We start from the raw sequence: 18,804 nt of genomic DNA on the forward strand, positions 1-18,804 counted from the left end.
AAACAAAATGGAGATACCAACCTATCAGATGCAGAGTTCAAAACACTGGTGATAAGGATGCTCAGAGAAATCACTGAGCATGACAAATGCAGAAGAGAAGAAATGAAGGCTATGCTACATGAAATAAAGGAAATCCACAGGGAACCAACAGTAAAGGGAAGGAAGCCAGGGTTCATATCAACAATTTGGAACATAAGAAAGAAGTAAACAGTCAACCAGAACAGAAAGAAGAAACAAGAAAACTAAAAAATGAGGAGAGGCTTAGGAACCTCTGGGACAACTTTAAATGTACCAATATCCAAATCATAGGGATGCCAGAAAGAGAAGAGGAAGAGCAAGAAATGGAAAGCTTATGTGAAAAAATAATGAAGGAAAACTTCCCAAATCTGGCAAAGGAAATAGACATACAAGTTCAGGAAGCATAGAGTCCCAAAGAAGCTAGACCCAAAGAGGAACACACCAAGACACCTCATAATTAAAATGCCAAAGGTTCAAGATAAAGAGATACTCTTAAAATCAGCAAGAGAAAAGCAGAGAGTTACCTACAAAGGGATCCACTATCAGCTGATTTCTCAGAAGAAACTTTGCAAGCAAGAAGGGGCTGGCAAGAAGTATTCAAGGTGATGAAAAGCAAGGACCTACAACCTAGATTACTCTATCCAGCAAAGCTATCATTTAGAATGGAAGTGCAGATGAAGTGCTTCCCAGACAAGGTAAAGCTAAAGGAGTTCATCATCACCAAGCCATTATTATATGAAATGTCAAAGGGACTTACTTAAGAAAAAGAAGGCCAAAATTATGAACATTAAAATGACAACAAACTCACAACTATCAACAACTGAATCTAAAAAATAAAAACAAAATCCAACTAAGCAAACTAGAACAGGGGCAGAATCATAGGTAGGGGGATGATTTGGAGGATTATCAGCTGGGAGGGGGAAGGGGGAGAAATGGGGAAATGGTGCAGGGACTAAGAAGCATAATTGACAGGTACAGAATATACAGGAGGAAGCTAAGAATAATATAGGAAAGGGAGAAGCCAAAGAACTTACATGCACGACCCATGGACATGAACTAAGCAGGGTGGGATTGCTGAGGGAAGGGGGGTACTGGGCAGAGGGGAGCAAAGGGAAAAAAATTGGGACTACTGTAATAGCATAATCAATAAAATATACTTAAAAATGAATATGCAGAAGAGTATGGATGTCAAATGTGTTTTAAATTCTCTGGATGGTGGGGTTATAGTTCTTTTTTTTTTTTACTTTATTCTAACTTAAAAAAAATTAACACTTTTTCTTCAGAATGCTACTAAAGCCATATACCTAATTTTGAGGGGAAAAATGTATCTTAAAATACATTTTCAAAAAGTTGTCAATAAGATGAATATCAAATATAGAGTATGATTCCAAATCTGCTTTTTAAAAAATATATTCAGAGGAAAAGGCTGGAAGGACATCCACCAAACCGTTAATAAATATTATTTTGAAGCAGTGGTATTGAGGATGATCTTAATGTTCCTATCAACATGAAAAATCATCATCATCATCATCATCATCATCATCATTTACTGAGCCCTTATGACATGCCAAACCCTCTGCTGGGTGCTTCACACACATTGCGCCATGTAATGTCCCAGCAGCCCTCTGAGGAAAGCCATTTTCCAGGTGAGGAAATGGAGACAGAGAAGCAAAGCTACTCGCTGGGACCCAGCTGTGGCTGGTTACCTACGTGACAGCCTCAGCAGAAGACAGGGAGCCTGCCTTCCTCCGTAGCAAGGAGGAGTCTTTATTCATCAGAAACGATCCATTATAATTTCTCCAGAAAGGGCAGCCAGTGGGAGAAGAACTCCAGGGGGCAGTCACACACAGACCTCTGTGGGGAGCAGGGGTGCCCCGGAACCTCAGCAATGGCCCCTCCAGAGTAACGAAGCGTGGCCAGTGCAGGGGGAGGGGGAAGGGAAGTCCAGCCGGTCGCTTCCAGAAGTCTGAGACGGTTAGAGGAAGGAAAAGAGAAAAATGCCAGCGAGCCAGAGTCTGGGTGAGTCTGGGAAGAGAATGAAAAATAAGGACTTAGGGAGTGACGTTCTGAGCTGCAGAGGGAGGAAATCACCGAGAATTTCTGAAAATGTCAGGCTGCCCTGCCACATGCGATGCCTGTTAACTACCTCTGGCTTCTGGACTGGGCTTCTCTGAAAGCGGCACATGAATAAGTCAGGTACAGTATGGATGAACCTAGAGGCTCTTTGATAGGTGAAATAAGTCGGACAGAGAAAGACAAGTACCATATGATTTCACTTACATGTGGAATCTAAAGAACAAGAAAAAAAAACCAAACAAAATTGACACGGACTCAAAAATACAGAGAACAGACCGATGGATGCCAGATGGGAGGAGGAGTTGGCAGGGCTCAGTGAAAAGGTGAATGGATTAAAAAGTACAAATTAGTGGTGACAAAACAGTCACGGGGATGTAAAATATAGCACAAAGAATAGAGTCAATAATATTGTAATAACTACGTATGTGCCAGGTGGGCACCGGAAATATCAGGGGGAGCACTTGGTAAAGACTGTCTAACCACTATGCTGTCCCCCTGAAACTAATACAAAATATTCAATGTCAACTATGAATGAAAAATTATAAAAAATAAAAAAATAAGGCACGTGGAGCCCTGAAATTTGTGTTTTACACTTACATATTTTTCTTCATTTCAGAAAAATTGGCAGTTGAGGGTGTGACGAATGTTATAATGAAACCTTTTAGGCATCTTTGAACAATAGTTTCTTAAGCTGGGGAACGGCTTGGGAAGCAGCTACAAACGTCCTTAGCCAGGAGCCCATTCACGCTTTGCCCTTCTAGGGCAGCAGTTGCAGACAAGAGTCCCCAGCACCAGAAGGGCTCTGTGGACCGGAGGAGGCACCCGCCCTTATGCTTGGCCCCGAGAGCGAGGTGGCACTTACACTTCAGTTTAGGAACTTTTAATCAAGTTGCCTGGAGCGGTGCCCAATCAGAGGATAGGACTCCGAGGCAGGAGGGGCACTTGTCTTTTGCCCAGTCTATTTACCACCTTCTCCCTCAGTGGACTGAGAATTTCCACCGACCTTGCCCAGGACTTACGCTCAACACCTAGCGCAGTGCCTGGCACTTAGAAGATATTCAAAAAGTGTTTGTTGAGGAATGAAAAAAGGACTGTCATCCTAGAAAATGCATCACCTCTTCCCTTGAAAGCCCTCACATCTTTCCTGGGAATTCTCTCTCTCTCTTTGTTTCTTTTTCTGTTTAAATCTATGATAACCTGGCTCAGAAACTCAGGGTGAAAAATCCAGGCTTGGCCAGGAAAAGAACCAATGCAATAGAGCTATAAAAGAGTATAACAAGCGATGAAGTATTGGTTCTCCTAATTTTTTGTTCTTTATTCATTAACATATTCCAAACACATCCTATATACCAGATGCTGTGCAAGGGTACTGGAGATACAAACCCTTAATCAAGGGGATGATCAAGGGCATAAATTCGGCATCCCCAGAATTCATCTTAACCCACTAATAGTAACAATTAGTGTCCCGTGCTGTGCCCCGGGTGTAGTTCTAAGTGCTTTCTTATGTTGCTGTTTTTATAGGTAGCATCGGGTTTTGTTATGCACATTTTGCAGGTGAGCAAGCTGAGACTCACAAAGGTGGCGTGATTTGTTCATGTCCTTCAGCTGGTCCCTGCAGCCTGACACCTCTGTTCACACCGTTAATGACTTCCAGGGAGCTTCCTGAAAGGTGATCCTGCAATGACCTGGTCTTCAAATCACCAAGGAAGCAGGATAAAAATGCAGACTCCCAGGCCTCTGGGAGAGGAGCCTGGAAATCTGCATTCTTCGACCACTAACCTGGATGACGCAGATGTGCGCAAAACCTTGTAAAGCACAGCGCTCAGATGTGCCACACTCACTCCTTGTGAGCTTATGAAACTCTAGCACCCACCTTCCTCCATGCCCCCCGAAGTCCCTGCCCCCCAAAAAACAGAATGGAATAGGAATGTGGAGGGAGGGAGGAAGACAAAGGGAGAAAGGGAGGGAGCAGGGGTGAAGGGAAGAAAGGAAGGAAGAAACTTGGCCCAAATCGAGCTCTGTTTCAGTTCTTGGCAGGTCGACCCGGCACCCTCTGCGGCTCTGCTCTGGGACCCGCAGCAGCAGGCTCCCGGCAGCCATTGCAGCAGCTGCTGATGGCTTGATGGCCCCCCTGTAGGAGTCACCCTCTACGGGTGGTGATGGCTACCCAGGTGAAGCCACCAGCCCCCGGCACAGCAGTGGGGTGAAATGTACCTGCACCTCAATGTTTTTCCCTCCCGAGATCAGGAGGACAGTACTGATTGTGTCCCCTCTGAGTGGGCGGGGTCTGTATCTGTCTGTGCACACTGGAAAGATTCAGCCAGTAGGACAAGTGGCTGGAGAAGGCAGAGACGGGAAACCTGGCTCCAAGCAAGCCACACGGTGCTAGAATAATGAAGAAAGCTCCATGCACAGGAAATGGTGCGAGGATGGCCTTGCAGGGTCCCCAGGGATTGGGGGTTGGGACAGGGGGAGGTGGGGGGGGGGCGTTACCCACAGCTGGTTCTCACCCGCAAATCACATGGCTACTCTGAGTCTCAGTTTCCTTGTGCATAAAATAAATAATATTACGTGGCTAGTAATACTATCTGTGATTAACAGAACACTTCTGGTGTTCAGGCACTGCCTTGAGGCAATCAGTTGATCTCCATAACAAATACCTCTGAAGTCATTTTCGTCCCCATTTGACAGAAAGAAATGAGTCAGAGAGGTTAAGGAACTTGCCTAGCAGGTAACCAGTGAGATCAGGATTCCATCACAGGTCTGTCTAATAACAGCCCCTGTCCTCTTAATAACTACTGATTCCTTCTCCAATGCTCCTTCTACTTCTGCTTTCCATGGTGAAGTGTCTCAAATATGAGCTGTTCATGGTTTCAAAGAAAAGAGGGTACTGCTCTGTTTTCCCAGCCCCACTGCTGAGCTCTGATGGTGAAAATGTTAGTTCATGTGTCCAGCAGGGAACCTGCAAGGATATAGCATGCAGCTCTGTCAGCTGAAAGAGTGGTCAGTACATAGGGGGACCCAGAGGTATCCAGCCTGGCCAAGTAGATGTCAAAAACGGGGGTTCTACTGTTGTCTGCTTTCCCCAAGGTCTGAACTAAGGAGGCCCTCTGTGTGATGGGCATTAAGGGGCTTTCAAACACCACAGAGCTTCATGAAAAACCCAGACTCCTGGCCCCATCCCCCTCCTCTAATCTTTCCTCCCATCATTTGCCCCTCAGTCACTCCTACTTCTATTCCTTCCTCAAATAGGCCAAGCTTATCCCTACCTCAGGGCCTTTGCACTTGCTGTGACCTCTGCCCAAAATATTGTTCCTCCTGCCTAAAAGAGGCTTTTCTCCAGATCTTCACAAGCTTCCTCCTCCTTGTTACCCAGGTCTCAGATCATGGTCCCCTCCTCTGACAGGCCTTTCCTGACCCCTCCATCTAAATCAGCACCCTCAATCCGTTCCTCTCCATCACATCTTCCTGCCTAACTTCCCTTCTGGTGCTAACACTATCAAATAATCTTGTTCACCATTTGCTTATGTGCCTAGAAAATGCCCGGCAAATGGTTGACTCTCAATGAATATGTGCTGAATGAATAAACCAATAAATACATGAATAAATGAATGGGAAATCTTGCAAACGTTTTTGCAATAAGGACCAGGAACCTGTATTCAAAAGTACCCCTTCCTTTCCGTTAACAAGGGCAGAGACCACAAGAAATAACAGAGTGGTTGGTAACAACTTAACAACCAGCCGGGAGTTATATATGCACACACGTTGCTGGGCATGGTTCCAAGGCTAAAAAGGCACTAATTGCTTTTATACAAGGAGGTAGAAATGCACTCCCTCTGTGTCCTTTAGTCCTGATGGTCTGCATTATCATATCTGTTACCGTGTTAATTGTTCCTGTCTCACACAGCCAATTTGGGCCTCGGTCTGCCTGTGTCTGGGATGGTGACGGGTTCCTATGCAGAGAAGAGAGGGACTGGGGGCACATGTGTGCTCGTGTCCATGCATGTGTGTGTCAAAGCAGCAACACATTGGGAAGGGTTAACACAGTCAGGCTGCGCTCAGGGGCCCCAGCTGGCCCAGGAATGGGAGGGGTGGGCCTGGAGGTGGAGCGGGCTTGGCATTACACCGGCTGCCTTTTCCAAGACAGGAGGGCAAATGCTTGCCCAGCTGGGCTGAGGGAATGAACTCAAGTCTCCTTTAGGAATGGCTGAAAAAGCCCGCACCTGGAGATCCCTCCCTCCCTGCCCCTCCACGGCAGGTCGCATCTGGGAGACACTCTGGTCATTAGAGGAATGAGTGACAGTGAGTAATTCGCCGGCTCGCCAGCACTGCGTGGAAAGCAGCAGGCAAGGATGGATGTGGTTGACAGTCTTCTTGTGAATGGAAGTGACATCCCTCCTCCCTGTGAACTAGGCATCGAAAACGAGACGCTTTTCTGCTTGGATCGGCCCCACCCTTCCAAAGGTAGGCGTCAGAGACTGTTATTTTAATTCAGGAAACTATTAAGTTGCGGGGGAAATCTGCAAAGGCAAGGCTGATAGAGAAAATATAACCAAGTCCTCTTGAAACAAGGCTGGATAAAGTCATCTGTTCAGAAGTTTGGGTAAGAGATTAAGAAGCAGAATTGAGCCAGATATTCTGTGTTCCCCCCGGGAAAGTGGGGATTAACGTCCAGGACTTGGGGGAACAAAAGCAGTGGGAGGAGGCACTGAAGTGTAGCAAGAAGGCAGGACAAGCAAGCGTGGAAGCGCGAACTTACGAGCATTACAGAAACGGTGCTGTCACCACCTAGCTGTCACCTTTTCTTGGGGCGAATCCGGCATGAAGAAGTGATTAAAGAATGCTTAGCAGCTAGGAAAGAAAGCAATCACTATTCACTGGAGGAGCTTTGTTCTTAAAGTGGTTCCCGGAGTGATTCTTTAACACACCAGCCCTTTAGAAGCTCCCCCACAGTCTGTCTCTGCTGCAGGATATCATCAGAGCAGGAATTGCTGGGTTCAATGATTACACCCCTGCGGGGGGCAAATCAGGAGGAAGTAACCGTTGGCTTCAGATGCGAAGGTTTTAACATTTTGCTCTCATCACCCCCATCCCCCTGTCCTGTCCCTGCTCCTCTCTGCAGAGTGGCAGCCAGCTGTGCAGATTCTCTTGTATTCCTTGATATTTCTGCTGAGCGTGCTGGGGAACACGCTGGTCATCACGGTGCTGATTCGGAACAAGAGGATGAGGACTGTCACCAACATCTTCCTGCTGTCCCTGGCCGTCAGCGACCTCATGCTCTGCCTCTTCTGCATGCCATTCAACCTCATCCCCAACCTGCTCAAGGATTTCATCTTCAGCAGCGCTGTTTGCAAAACCACCACCTACTTCATGGGTGAGTTGCTGCGGGTGACTATTTCCAGAGCTCACCCCACACCCCACTCAGCCCCAGACCCTCCCAGACCCTGGAGACCCCGGACAGCCTCAGCGGAGGAGCCCTGCGGAGCATAAAAGACACGCATCGGGCTGTGCAGGGCCATGGGTCCGACACAGGTGCTGGCTTTAGGGCAGCTCCGTCCTCACCGCTCCCCGGCAGTCAGTCCCCAGTCGTACATGTCAGAGGTCAGCTTCTCAGAGTGGAATAAGTTGATAAGAAACCACAGAAGAGGTTCGTTTTGCTTGTTTCTGTTGGAGGAAGGCGGGTGCAAACTGCTCTGTCACCTTCTGAAAGCTGTTGATTGTATCCTGAGCTCTACCCAACCCGAGCCATGACTTTGGGGCTGGCGAGGGGCGTGGAGGAGGGTCCTTTCTCGTGTTGCTCTTACTTTCCCAGGGAACAGGGGCTGTTTGCAAAGCACTCGACTCCCTGCTGAGGATTCACTTCCCAGGCAGCCTCTCCCGAGGGAGGCCTGTGCCCCTAGAAAAGGAGTTGAATTTGCTAATGGAGGCTGTGGGGGTCACTAAATTGACCCTGATTGGCTGAGATATGTGGCTTTCTGCCTGTGCCAATCAAAATGATGATGATGATAAAAATCATAAGAGCTAATTTCTCAGTACGTTTTATGCATCTGATATAATGCTAAGGGATTTTACTGCCATGATCTTACTTTACAGACCAACACCCTAAGCACAGTTATTTTTCATTGTCTCCCTGAGGAGGGAATGGAAACACAGAGAGACACAGAGGTGGTAAGCCACAGAGCTGGGATTTGAACCCAGATCAGTAGGCACCACAGCGGTAAATGAGCACACGGCCTCAGTTTGCCAGCTTCTATGGCTCTCCTGAAGCTGAACAAAAACCCCTCTCTCGGTCCCCTCCGTATGCTAAATCGTCTTGTCCCTGCCTCTTCTGAGGACCAGTTGGGAGGAAGGAGAGAGGCAGGAAATGGGAGGAAGCTGGTATTTGTTGTGGCCTAAGCCTTGTAAAATATGCAGAACTGAGCTGAGCTGGGGCAGCCTTAATGACCGGAAAGCTTCAAAAGCCTTTATTTCTCCCAATTGAGGAAGCAGGATCCAGCACTAACGAAATGATGACTTGCTGACCTGCGCACCATCAACAAATAACCACGAAAGTGTCCCTCTATGTCCCAGTCCTCTGAAAATAAAAACAGGCTACGGAGGAAGAGGACCCCTGTTAAACAATGAAGTGGTAATAATAACTAGTATTTCATAGCACTTTAGGCTTTCAGAGCGGTCCACACACACCTTACGATAATATTATTTAAGAATCTTAAGCCAGGATACGTGAAAGGAAATTTAAAATTTGCTAAATGCCATAAAAGTGTTCATGTTAAAACAGTTAATTTTATATTATGTGAATTTCACCTCAATAAAAAGTGATTTAAAATGTAGCTAAAATGAAAAGATGATTCTGAAAGTGCTTGCAATGTTGTAATGTTCTGTTAGACTTCTGATTTCCATTCTTCCCTTCATTTTGAGTTCTCTTCAATGCCATTGCTAAGTTACCATGCATTCAACTTCTAGCCTGTCGCCAAAAAGGGGTGCTTGCCTGATGGTGGGTTGATAATTACTGTGGACCCACCACGCAGACTTGACCCTGAGGAGTGAGGGGCTATATTCTCTAACCGATATGTCACTGCCTCCTGAGGGAAACACAGCAAATCCTGTCTCAGAGCCCGAGTTTTCATTGGGTTGGCCAGAAGGTCCTTCATGTTTTTCCATAAAATAAAAGCCACATTTTTCATTATCACCCATAACTACTGATTTCGATATTTTGAGTACGTCGGCTATCCCCCACTACTGGCTTCTAGTGCGCAGAGGCCGGGGGCGCTGCTAAGCAACTTCCCCTGCATAAGACGGCCCCACAGCAAAGAATTATTTGGCCAAAATGTCACTAGTACCAAGAAACTTCACAAACCACTTTGGACATGTTTGCTCAGTCACAGCACCTTCCCCAAACACTGCACACATCTTCTTTTACGTTTCAGTCATGTTTTTACCTTTCTTGAAAGAATAAAGCTTAATACCCAGAAAATGTTGCATATATTCTTTCATCTTCGGTATTTAAATGCCTGCACAAAAATTCACCAATTTTGATTAGTTTTCTTTTTTTAAAATGCACGCTGATATGACAGCTGTCACAGTGCAGTCTAACAAGATTGTTTTGTATGAAGTTAAAAACTACAAAGGCAGGGGACAGCAACAGGGAGAGGGCTGGATGGGATGCTATAATAGAACAATAAAAAAAATGGGGGAAAAAACCACAGCTAAGCACTAGAGCCATCGTACGGAAAAAAACTAAACAAACCTTTTGGCTAACCCGGTATTTAATGGTTTGGGGATTACAGTTTTCTTTAAGTCTCTAAGAAATGCTATGAATATTCTCCCTAGAAAAAGAACATTTTCATGAATAGTCTTAGAGAATTAATTTATAACCATAAAAGGCCCCGGGCTAAGAATCTGTGCTCCCAGACTCAGATGAAGCCTTCGGTTTAAAACACTATTGTAAGATAGAATCAGAAGAATTGACAGAATTCATGGATGAAGAATTAAAGGGAGTTTTATGGGGATAAGGGGATCGTCGGCAGCCGTCTGTCTCGAGAGACGATGGTGTAGCTTCTTAAGAGTCTATCTGCACCGCCGAGAATGGTTGTGCAGTCCGACTCGGGAGTGACACGGTATCTGTCATCTTGCGATGACACTGGAGTGTCCTCTCCAGTGAAGCTGAAGCTACAAAGCCTGGGCAGGGTGATATGGAGGGTCTGCTGTTGCCCATGCAGCAGACCCCCCCTCTCTTCGCAGCTGAAGGGTCCAAGGGAAAGACGCAGTCAATACAGCTTGGCTTCAGGTGCGCCGCAGGAGTTGCCGGTGTTGACTACAACGTCAAACCGCCTTAGGGACTCCGGCTCCGGATTTTCTGTCAGGGTTTACTCCCTTAGCCTTTCCCCTGAAGAGGTATGCCGCAAGGCAGCGGAGGTTTTTTGGAGTCAGAGTTTTCCTTCTCTGATGTGCCCTGACTGGAAGATCGAACCAGCGACACTTAGCTCGCAGGCCGACGCTCAATCCACTGAGCCAAACCAGCCAGGTACAGGATAAGGGGATAAGACATTATAATAAGTATACACACGTGGAACACAAAAGTTAAGGAAAATTAAGCCTTTGTGACTACACCTCAGTACATGATTTTAAGTGAGATGCTTTGATGCCTTGTTCATTGCGGATGCATGCTCATTCTACAAAAATACAGAAAAGCAAGAAGAACAAGAAGAAAGACCCTAGTCCTCCATCCAGAGACACCTTTAGTCACAGTATGGAGTGTTCCTTTCCAATCTTGTTTATTATGTGTTTTTTTCAACAATCTACATTTTGAAATTTGGAATGTTTCACTCTTATAAATAGTATGTACTAGAAATTTTCAGAAAGAGTTTTAATGTCCTTAGCTCAGACCCCAGTGACCTTTAGGGGTCAGTCCTTGAGAATCTGGGTGATGAGGTCAACTTAACTATGCAGAACATGCTCAAATCAGAGCTTTTCTGAGGGTTACTCCAAAGTCTCCTCTGTGGGGCAGGAACATATTTCATCCACTTGGTTATTAATTAATGAGCACAGTCAGCCCAAGAAGAAGTTAGGTTGTAATCAAAGTTCAATATACTTATCTGAAAATTGGCAATATGATCTATTTGCAAATACATTTCTTTAACTGCTTTCTTAAACCCTTTTTAGAACAAAGCTGGGGATAAATCATTAAAAAAAATAAACCCACATGAGATTGCTTTACCCTCTGGGCAATTTCCTTTGCTATCAAACCTGTGCAGATCAGATACGCTTAAGCTAATGTGCAAATAAACTTTGGTTTTCAGAACCTACAAAACCAACCTCTTTGTTCCTTCCCAGGCACCTCTGTGAGTGTATCCACTTTTAATCTGGTTGCCATATCACTGGAGAGATATGGTGCGATTTGCAAACCCTTACAGTCTCGGGTCTGGCAGACGAAATCCCATGCTTTGAAGGTGATTGTTGCTACCTGGTGCCTCTCCTTTACCATCATGACTCCGTACCCAATCTATAGCAAGCTGGTGCCTTTTACCAAAAATAACAACCAGACCGCGAACATGTGCCGCTTCCTACTGCCAAACGACGTTATGCAGCAATCCTGGTAAGGCCTGCCTAATGTTCATTTGTTTGCTACAACTTGATACAATTTTTTGAAGTTTTCATAAAAACCCGAATGTATTATCCCGAGTGGCTGGGAGGTCAGTTTCCTGAAAATACTTGGAGAAGAATCATTCTAACCTTTTTCTAGGATGACAGTGATAGCAGACACTCGAGAGTGCCTGTTTTAAATGCCATACATCTGTTACTTCAATTAATCCTCTCAACATGTAGTTACTATTATTGTCCCCATTTTACGGATGGGGAAAGCGGGACACAAGAGGTGAAGTAAATTGTTCAAAGTCACAAACCTAGAAGAGACAGAGCTTCTGTGCCTTCCACTATGTGGCGTGTTTCTGGGTGACCTAGTAGGGGCTTGGGCTAGATGATTTGAGGGGGCTACGATTTGCTAAGAATTGAAAACGGAGTGAGGATGAGTCCTAGATCCCACATGGTTTTTCTTAGAGCTGCAGCGATAGTACTTGCATAGAGCACTTTACTGGAAATAAAAAGGCAAGAGTCTAACACCTGTTTCTTTGCTGGGTGGCATGGGACAAATTCACATAAGCTCTCTGAGGTAGAGGTTCTTTATCTATACAAGGGTTTAATAATATAGTTTTTATCTACCTCATCCTGTGGCTGTAAGATTCAAAGGAGACTGTGTATATAAAAATGTCATTAAGTATCTTTTAAAAGACTACACGAATACAGGATATTATGTTACTAATTTTAAGCATGTTTTAGAATCAGGGAGCTAGACCTAGACCTTTTTAAATGGCTCAAAACTGAGATAATATTTCTTCACCTTCTTTTTTTTTTCCATTTCAATCCAGTGACACACACACACACACACACACAGAATGATGTTGCAAATGGGAGACTTGAAAAGGAATCTTATCAAAACATGTCCAATTGAAATGAGAAATGGCCCCGCCACCACAAGTCTCTGACAATTTTATGGCCTAATCGCGTAACCTTACACATGCCAGACTACAAAAGTGATTTAGGGGCCAGACTCATTAAAGAGGAGGCTGCGATGCTTCAAGAATCAAATGTGTTTAGAGGAAGCATAGCTCTGCCCCACCAGGCACTAGAGCGAGCATGCCACTGTGCTGAAGCATCAGAAACAGCAGAATGCCCTGTTCTGCAAAACCAAGGAGGCCTGCCATCATTCCCGCCTGTGCTTCTGATTATTCTGCTGTCACAGAATCAACAAATGGCACATTGATATGCTCAAGAGCCCAGGTTCTAGAATCATAGTGCTTGGATTCGAATCCCACCTTTGCCACTAGCTGTGTGACTTCAGACAAGTTATTTAAGTCTCTTTAAGTATCAATTTCCTTATCTATAAAGTAGGCATTATGATAATACTGCCTACCTCAAAGGTTATTATGGGAGTTAAGTGTGGTAATATCTATATAAAATGCTTACCCTATTGTGTAACACACTTAAGAAGTCCTCAATGAACGTAAGTTCTTGTTTTTTGTGGGTTTCTTGTTTTTGTTTTTTTTTGTTAACAGCTTTATTAAGATAAAATTCACATTTTTTTTAACGCTCTCATTAACTTTATACGTAGACTTGTTTCAGGCATAGAATCATGCTGAACTTTTCCAATTTAACTAATGCTTCATAAGAGACTTTATCTGAAAAAAAGAAGTAAATAACTTCTACTGAATGACATGGAATTTCCACGGATAGTAAATGCTAATAATTACTGTTTGCTCAGACCAGTTACAATGGAGATGAACCCTATTTCTTCCATCCCATCTGAGTTTGAAATACTAGATTGCTGGTTATTGGATTTCTCTTTATTTTATTAGGCACACGTTCCTGTTACTCATCCTCTTTCTTATTCCTGGAATCGTAATGATGGTGGCGTACGGATTAATCTCTTTGGAACTTTACCAAGGAATAAAGTTTGATGCTAGCCAGAAGAAGTCTGCTAGAGGTAACTGTCTTTTAGCTGTATTTTTATGCCAAAAGATCAAACAGCTTGTTTTCTATAGCTTAACCCACAGTACTTTGGAGATTTTCAAAAGTATTATCAGACTGTGTCAAAGGCACCGTCCAGAAACCGAGAATCTCCATTTCCCCTCCTGTGCAACAGGGACATCACCCCTCTCCAAAGGGTGCCGAGTGGAATAAAATGAGATAATACACACAGACCCCCAAATGGAAGCTGAGCGCCCATGTGTCCCAGGACTTTCTGTAATGTTGTATTCAAACGGACACCCCTGAGCAACCGGAGCTAATTGTAACTCCAGTCCTCTAGCCCGTCCCCTCCCACCACTGTCACACTGCAGCGGTCACAAAGCCGAACCCCAGCCGGATTCTTTCCGACCCACTATCCACTGAAATGTACCCCAACACCTCTGTTGACCTCACTGTTTCCCTTTCTCACTCCACCTCTCCACTTCGTTCTCTACCGCATGTATAGCTCAGTCTCTCCAGCTGCTTAGCTTTTTGTTGACTTTTGTTCATTATCTAGATTCCTCACGGGAAAAACAGTACGGAGGCTTCCCAAGTAAGCAGGCAACTTGCCACTGAGGAGCCGGGGAGGAAGGAAACGAGTTTGGATATTCATTCCTTAATCATTTTTTATCCTTATACTCTACATATATATAAAATGTTATAGAGCACATTATGTACGTCATATATTATACCTTATCTTATTCGTTTTCAGTAGCTTTTCACTCGTAGGAAAAAGCAGTGTAGATCAGTACTCACCCGTACTGCAGGTCCGAGGTTGCCTACCCCACTCTTCAGATCGGGTTTGGACTGTCCCCCTTGATGGAGGGGTTGTGCCCCGTGCCTCCTCTCCGGCACGGCCCATCCTGAACAATAAACGGATGTCTCTTGCCCACCCAGAAAGGAAAGCGAGCACCGGCAGCAGCGGCCGATACGAGGACAGCGACGGCTGCTACGTGCAGAAGGCCAGGCACGGGCGGGCGCACGCGCGCGCGCTGGAGCTGCAGCGGCTGTCCTCCGCCACCGGCGGCAGGGTCGGCCGCATCCGGAGCAGCAGCTCCGCCGCCAACCTGATGGCCAAGAAGCGGGTGATCCGCATGCTCATGGTCATCGTTGTGCTCTTCTTCCTGTGCTGGATGCCTATCTTCAGCGCCAACGCGTGGCGCGCTTATGACCCGTCCTCCGCCGAGCGCCACCTCTCTGGGACCCCTATTTCCTTCATTCTTCTGCTGTCGTACACTTCCTCCTGCGTCAACCCGATTATCTACTGCTTCATGAACAAACGGTTCCGCCTCGGCTTCATGGCCACGTTCCCCTGCTGCCCCAATGCGGGGCCCGCAGGGGCCAGAGGAGAGGCGGGGGAGGAGGAGGAGGAGGGCCGCACCACGGAAGCCTCACTGTCCAGGTATTCGTACAGCCACATGGGTGCTTCCGCCCCGGCCCCGTGAGCTGGGCGCCGCCCTGCAGGGCAGGAGGAAGGAGGAGAAAAAAAAAGAGGATTTAGGAAGCAAGGGACAAGAAAGGCTCCATTGCAGTGGGAACTCTTAATTGTCTGCTTCTCAACTTTCACCTGGGCCCCAGGGAGCGCTGCTGGGATGGGGCATGACTCCGTATCTAGGCAGTTCACTGTAGGAAATGTTCAGTAACATCCGCCATCAGGAAGACCTCAGCAGGCCACTGACAGGGGACCGACAGGGTTCAGGCTGCGAGTGTCATTGCCAAGCACACGTTCCACTGGGGATATGGACTCGCCTGAGCTTTAGCAGGTTCTAGACTCTCCACGGTGGGCTCTCACTCCACAGCGACACACTTCCATGCTCTGCTTCTGCTCATGCAGAATTGTGGGCTGCTTTGCTCCTGGGGAGTCTACCACTCATGTGCATTCAGTAGTCCCCCCTCACCATGACCACAAAAGGGAAGAGAAAGCAAACGCTCCTCTGGCTCTTTATCTTCCTGAGGTTGGTCAAGGACATTCAGAGACATACGTGCGTGCGGTCATCAGAATAGCATAAGAAACTGTCTCAGTGATGGAATTTGGAATTTATGGTTCTGAAAATAACAGAGAATACAGGCAAATAGCTGGATCAAATGGTATTCTACTATTAGGAACTTAGTAAGTTACAGAAGGTGCATAGAAACTTTTTTCCTACTTTAATGGTATCTGTTGCTTAGCCCTGTGGCTTTTTTGCCTCAGATTAATTTTTCCTACTCATCTAGCAGTTCCTCTTTTCCAGAAAGACCTCCAGGTACAAAGGAGAGCTGGAACCTGTGCGAACCTGGCGAAGGGTGGACGCACGTGTAGTCAGGCCCAGAATAAAAACTGGCATACCTGGACTCAATGAACAAAATAGCTTTTGAATGTCAAAGCTGTCTATGCCTTTACATACAATCTATGTATTTGCTAATAATTGATTTTATGTGCATGTGTAAACCAAACATATATGTTCTTTGTATATGTGTCTATTCCTCAGTGTGTTTTTAAAAAAGTGAGTTGACATTGGGATTCAGCAAGTGTTATAGTTTTACATTTCTTCACCAGGGTTAGAGTTTGTGAACTTCTTTTCTTTGCAAAATTAGTGTTGAAATCTCTGTCCTTCAATATAGAAATCTCCATTTAAAATAAGATGTGAGCTACACATTTAGATAATAAGAAATGTACTTCTAGAATAGAATGTGTCAGTCCAGTCTATGATGGTACTTCTTTCTTGGGGGAAAGGGGGCAACATTGTCCTATCTGCTTAAATAAATTAATACAGACATAAAACAAGTTTACATGCTAGTGCAGGAAGTAAAAAAAAAAAAACACACACACACACACAAAATAAGCTATAGCTTCCATGGTTCCAAGCATCTGACAAGTGAGCTTTTCTTTTTTTCTTGTTTTCATGGGGCCACGACCAACAGTCCACTGGTCTAGGTCTCACACCAGTTGTGACCCACAAGGGCCAGTGGTCTCAATTATTGAAAAAATCAATGTGAACAAGGGAAAGGGGGGGAGAATGGCAAAGAGTGATAATGAAGTGGGAAAGGGACAGTGCATAATTTAACGAGATAAGAGTGTCACCATTTCTTTTGGGTGGGTTGATGGTCACTAACGCACAAAAAATTTGAGGACATGACTTTATTATAGGAGACTTTTCAAGTCAGATATTAGTTTTTCTAGTCCTCAGACTGCACTATAATGTTGATATTTACAACCAGTCATCTCAAAACTTTCAAAGTAAAAATTCAACTAAAATATGCATTGCTAAAAGGGTAATGATAAAAGGTAAGAGAAATTGAAAATGTCTCCAACATTTCAGCAAATCCTACAAAATCTACAATTTTTCTTCTAGAAGAATAATCCTTCCCCTCTGGCAGTGTTAACAGATAAATGAAGCTAAATTAGCACACCCCTCCCCCATTCTTGGGAACATCTAGAAGTTCCAAAGGTATAATAACCTAAGAATAAGTTGTCAGATTTAGCAAATAAAAATACAAGATATCTAGTTAAATTATAATTTCAGATAAGCAACAAATTAATTTTTAGTATGAGTACTAGTGTTCCATGCACAAAATACATTCCTATAAAATAATTTTTGAATCTCCTAAAAATATAAACAAGATTTCCCAAATACAGACCGATAAAATACCTCTCTTCACTAAATTTCTTGGAAGGTCTTTTACATAATGGAAGCTTTAAAAAATAATAACAATGAAAAAAATGATATTAACTTTTAGAATCTGTGCCTGACCTTTGGGAATGGTACTATCAACAGGCTAATTGTACTCTTTAAACATTTTTCTAAAATATAAATCTATTCCAGTATTTTGTTGAGTCAACTGCTTTTATCTCATTCCAGCGTGGATTACCTATTTGGATATGAAATAAAGTGACCAGTAGAGTTAAGAAAAATAGATCACCAAGTTTCTGGGATTCTCGAGTGTCTTCTGATAGCTCCCACTCATCAGCAGAGCAGCAAGTTACAGCCTGAGTTTATCTTTGATCTTTTTAAGCCTGTGTCCCAGTGGCTTCTCGTGCCCTAGTTACTGCGCTCCCTGCTCACTAGAAGCTTGTAGCGAAGAATGCACAGTGCATGCAGCTATGTGGTCGGTTACACATGTTTGTGTATGCGTAACAGGTGTGCCCTCCATTCCGTTACCAAGTAATCTTCACGAGCCCAGTGACAGTAGCTGTGACACCTCCGCTGTATTTCCTTCCAGTGTTTGCCCAGTAGTCTGCACACCGTGAGTGCTCAATAAATCTTGTGCCTGACTTCTGCTCTGCCTCCTGTGCTTTTGAGGGACCCTCCTTCCATCCACAGCAGGGATTCTCAGCAAGGAAGACGCATTTTCGGGAGAGGGGGACAGTATCAGAACGTCTGTAGGGCTTTTTCCACCTCTATATGTATCCCCATCCAAGATTCAGCTGCGTGAGCACTTGCAGCCGCCTCTCCCTCTGCTTTATCCCTGTGTGTGTGTGTGTGTGTGTGTAATTAAAACTGTTACTAATGAGAGGGTGTTGTACCTGTGAACAGTGTAAGACACAAATGGAAAGGTGTTAGGGAAAAGGACAAATGCTGTATGATTCCACTCATAAATATCTCAAGTCATCAGGATAACAACAAAGGGGAAAGGCGGTTGCTAAGGTCTGGAGGTGGGAGGAGGGGAAATTAGTATTTAACCAGTACACAGTTTCAGTGTTGTAAGATAAAAAAAATTCTAGAGACCTATTGCACAACAATGTGAAGATACTTAACACTACTGAGCTGGACACTTAAAAATGGTTAAGATGGTAAGTTTTTATATTATGTGTTTTTAACACAATAGAAAGGGGGTTAGAGGGGGTTGGGAACCACTGGTCTGTGGCATCCCTCTGCTTTGCTCCTGCCTGCCCCCTTTCCCTGGAGGAGAACAGTAAGACACCGTGACCCTGCCCCTAATGCATGCTGAAGTACCCACCCACTCGTGAGTGCTGATGAATATTATCAAAGCCCACCTGGCCCTTAGCTGTCCCCCTGCCCCCAGCTGCCCCTGCCATTGCTGCCCTGCCGGACCCCTGTGAGAACCTCTCATCTCCACCCTCAGGGAGATCCCTCTGGTTTTTTGGAAGGGATGTCTCTGACCCTCTGTTCTCCTGACCACTCTCCAGTGGAACACAGATTCCAGGTG

General features: G+C 45.0%; 1 protein-coding gene across 1 annotated transcript; it reads left to right on the forward strand.

The window, feature by feature from the left end:
• Positions 1-6,267: 6,267 nt before the first annotated feature.
• CCKAR (cholecystokinin A receptor) lies at positions 6,268-17,913 on the forward strand. Its single transcript, XM_090268199.1, has 5 exons — positions 6,268-6,558; positions 7,217-7,468; positions 11,428-11,689; positions 13,506-13,633; positions 14,554-17,913. Exons 1-5 carry the CDS (start codon positions 6,447-6,449, stop codon positions 15,099-15,101), a joined length of 1,302 nt encoding a protein of 433 aa, XP_090124325.1. The 5' UTR covers positions 6,268-6,446; the 3' UTR covers positions 15,102-17,913.
• Positions 17,914-18,804: the final 891 nt, after the last annotated feature.

Source organism: Furipterus horrens, unplaced genomic scaffold (genome assembly GCF_987537825.1).
Source record: "Furipterus horrens unplaced genomic scaffold, mFurHor1.1.pri manual_scaffold_2, whole genome shotgun sequence".
Classification (NCBI taxonomy): Eukaryota; Metazoa; Chordata; class Mammalia; order Chiroptera; family Furipteridae; genus Furipterus; species Furipterus horrens.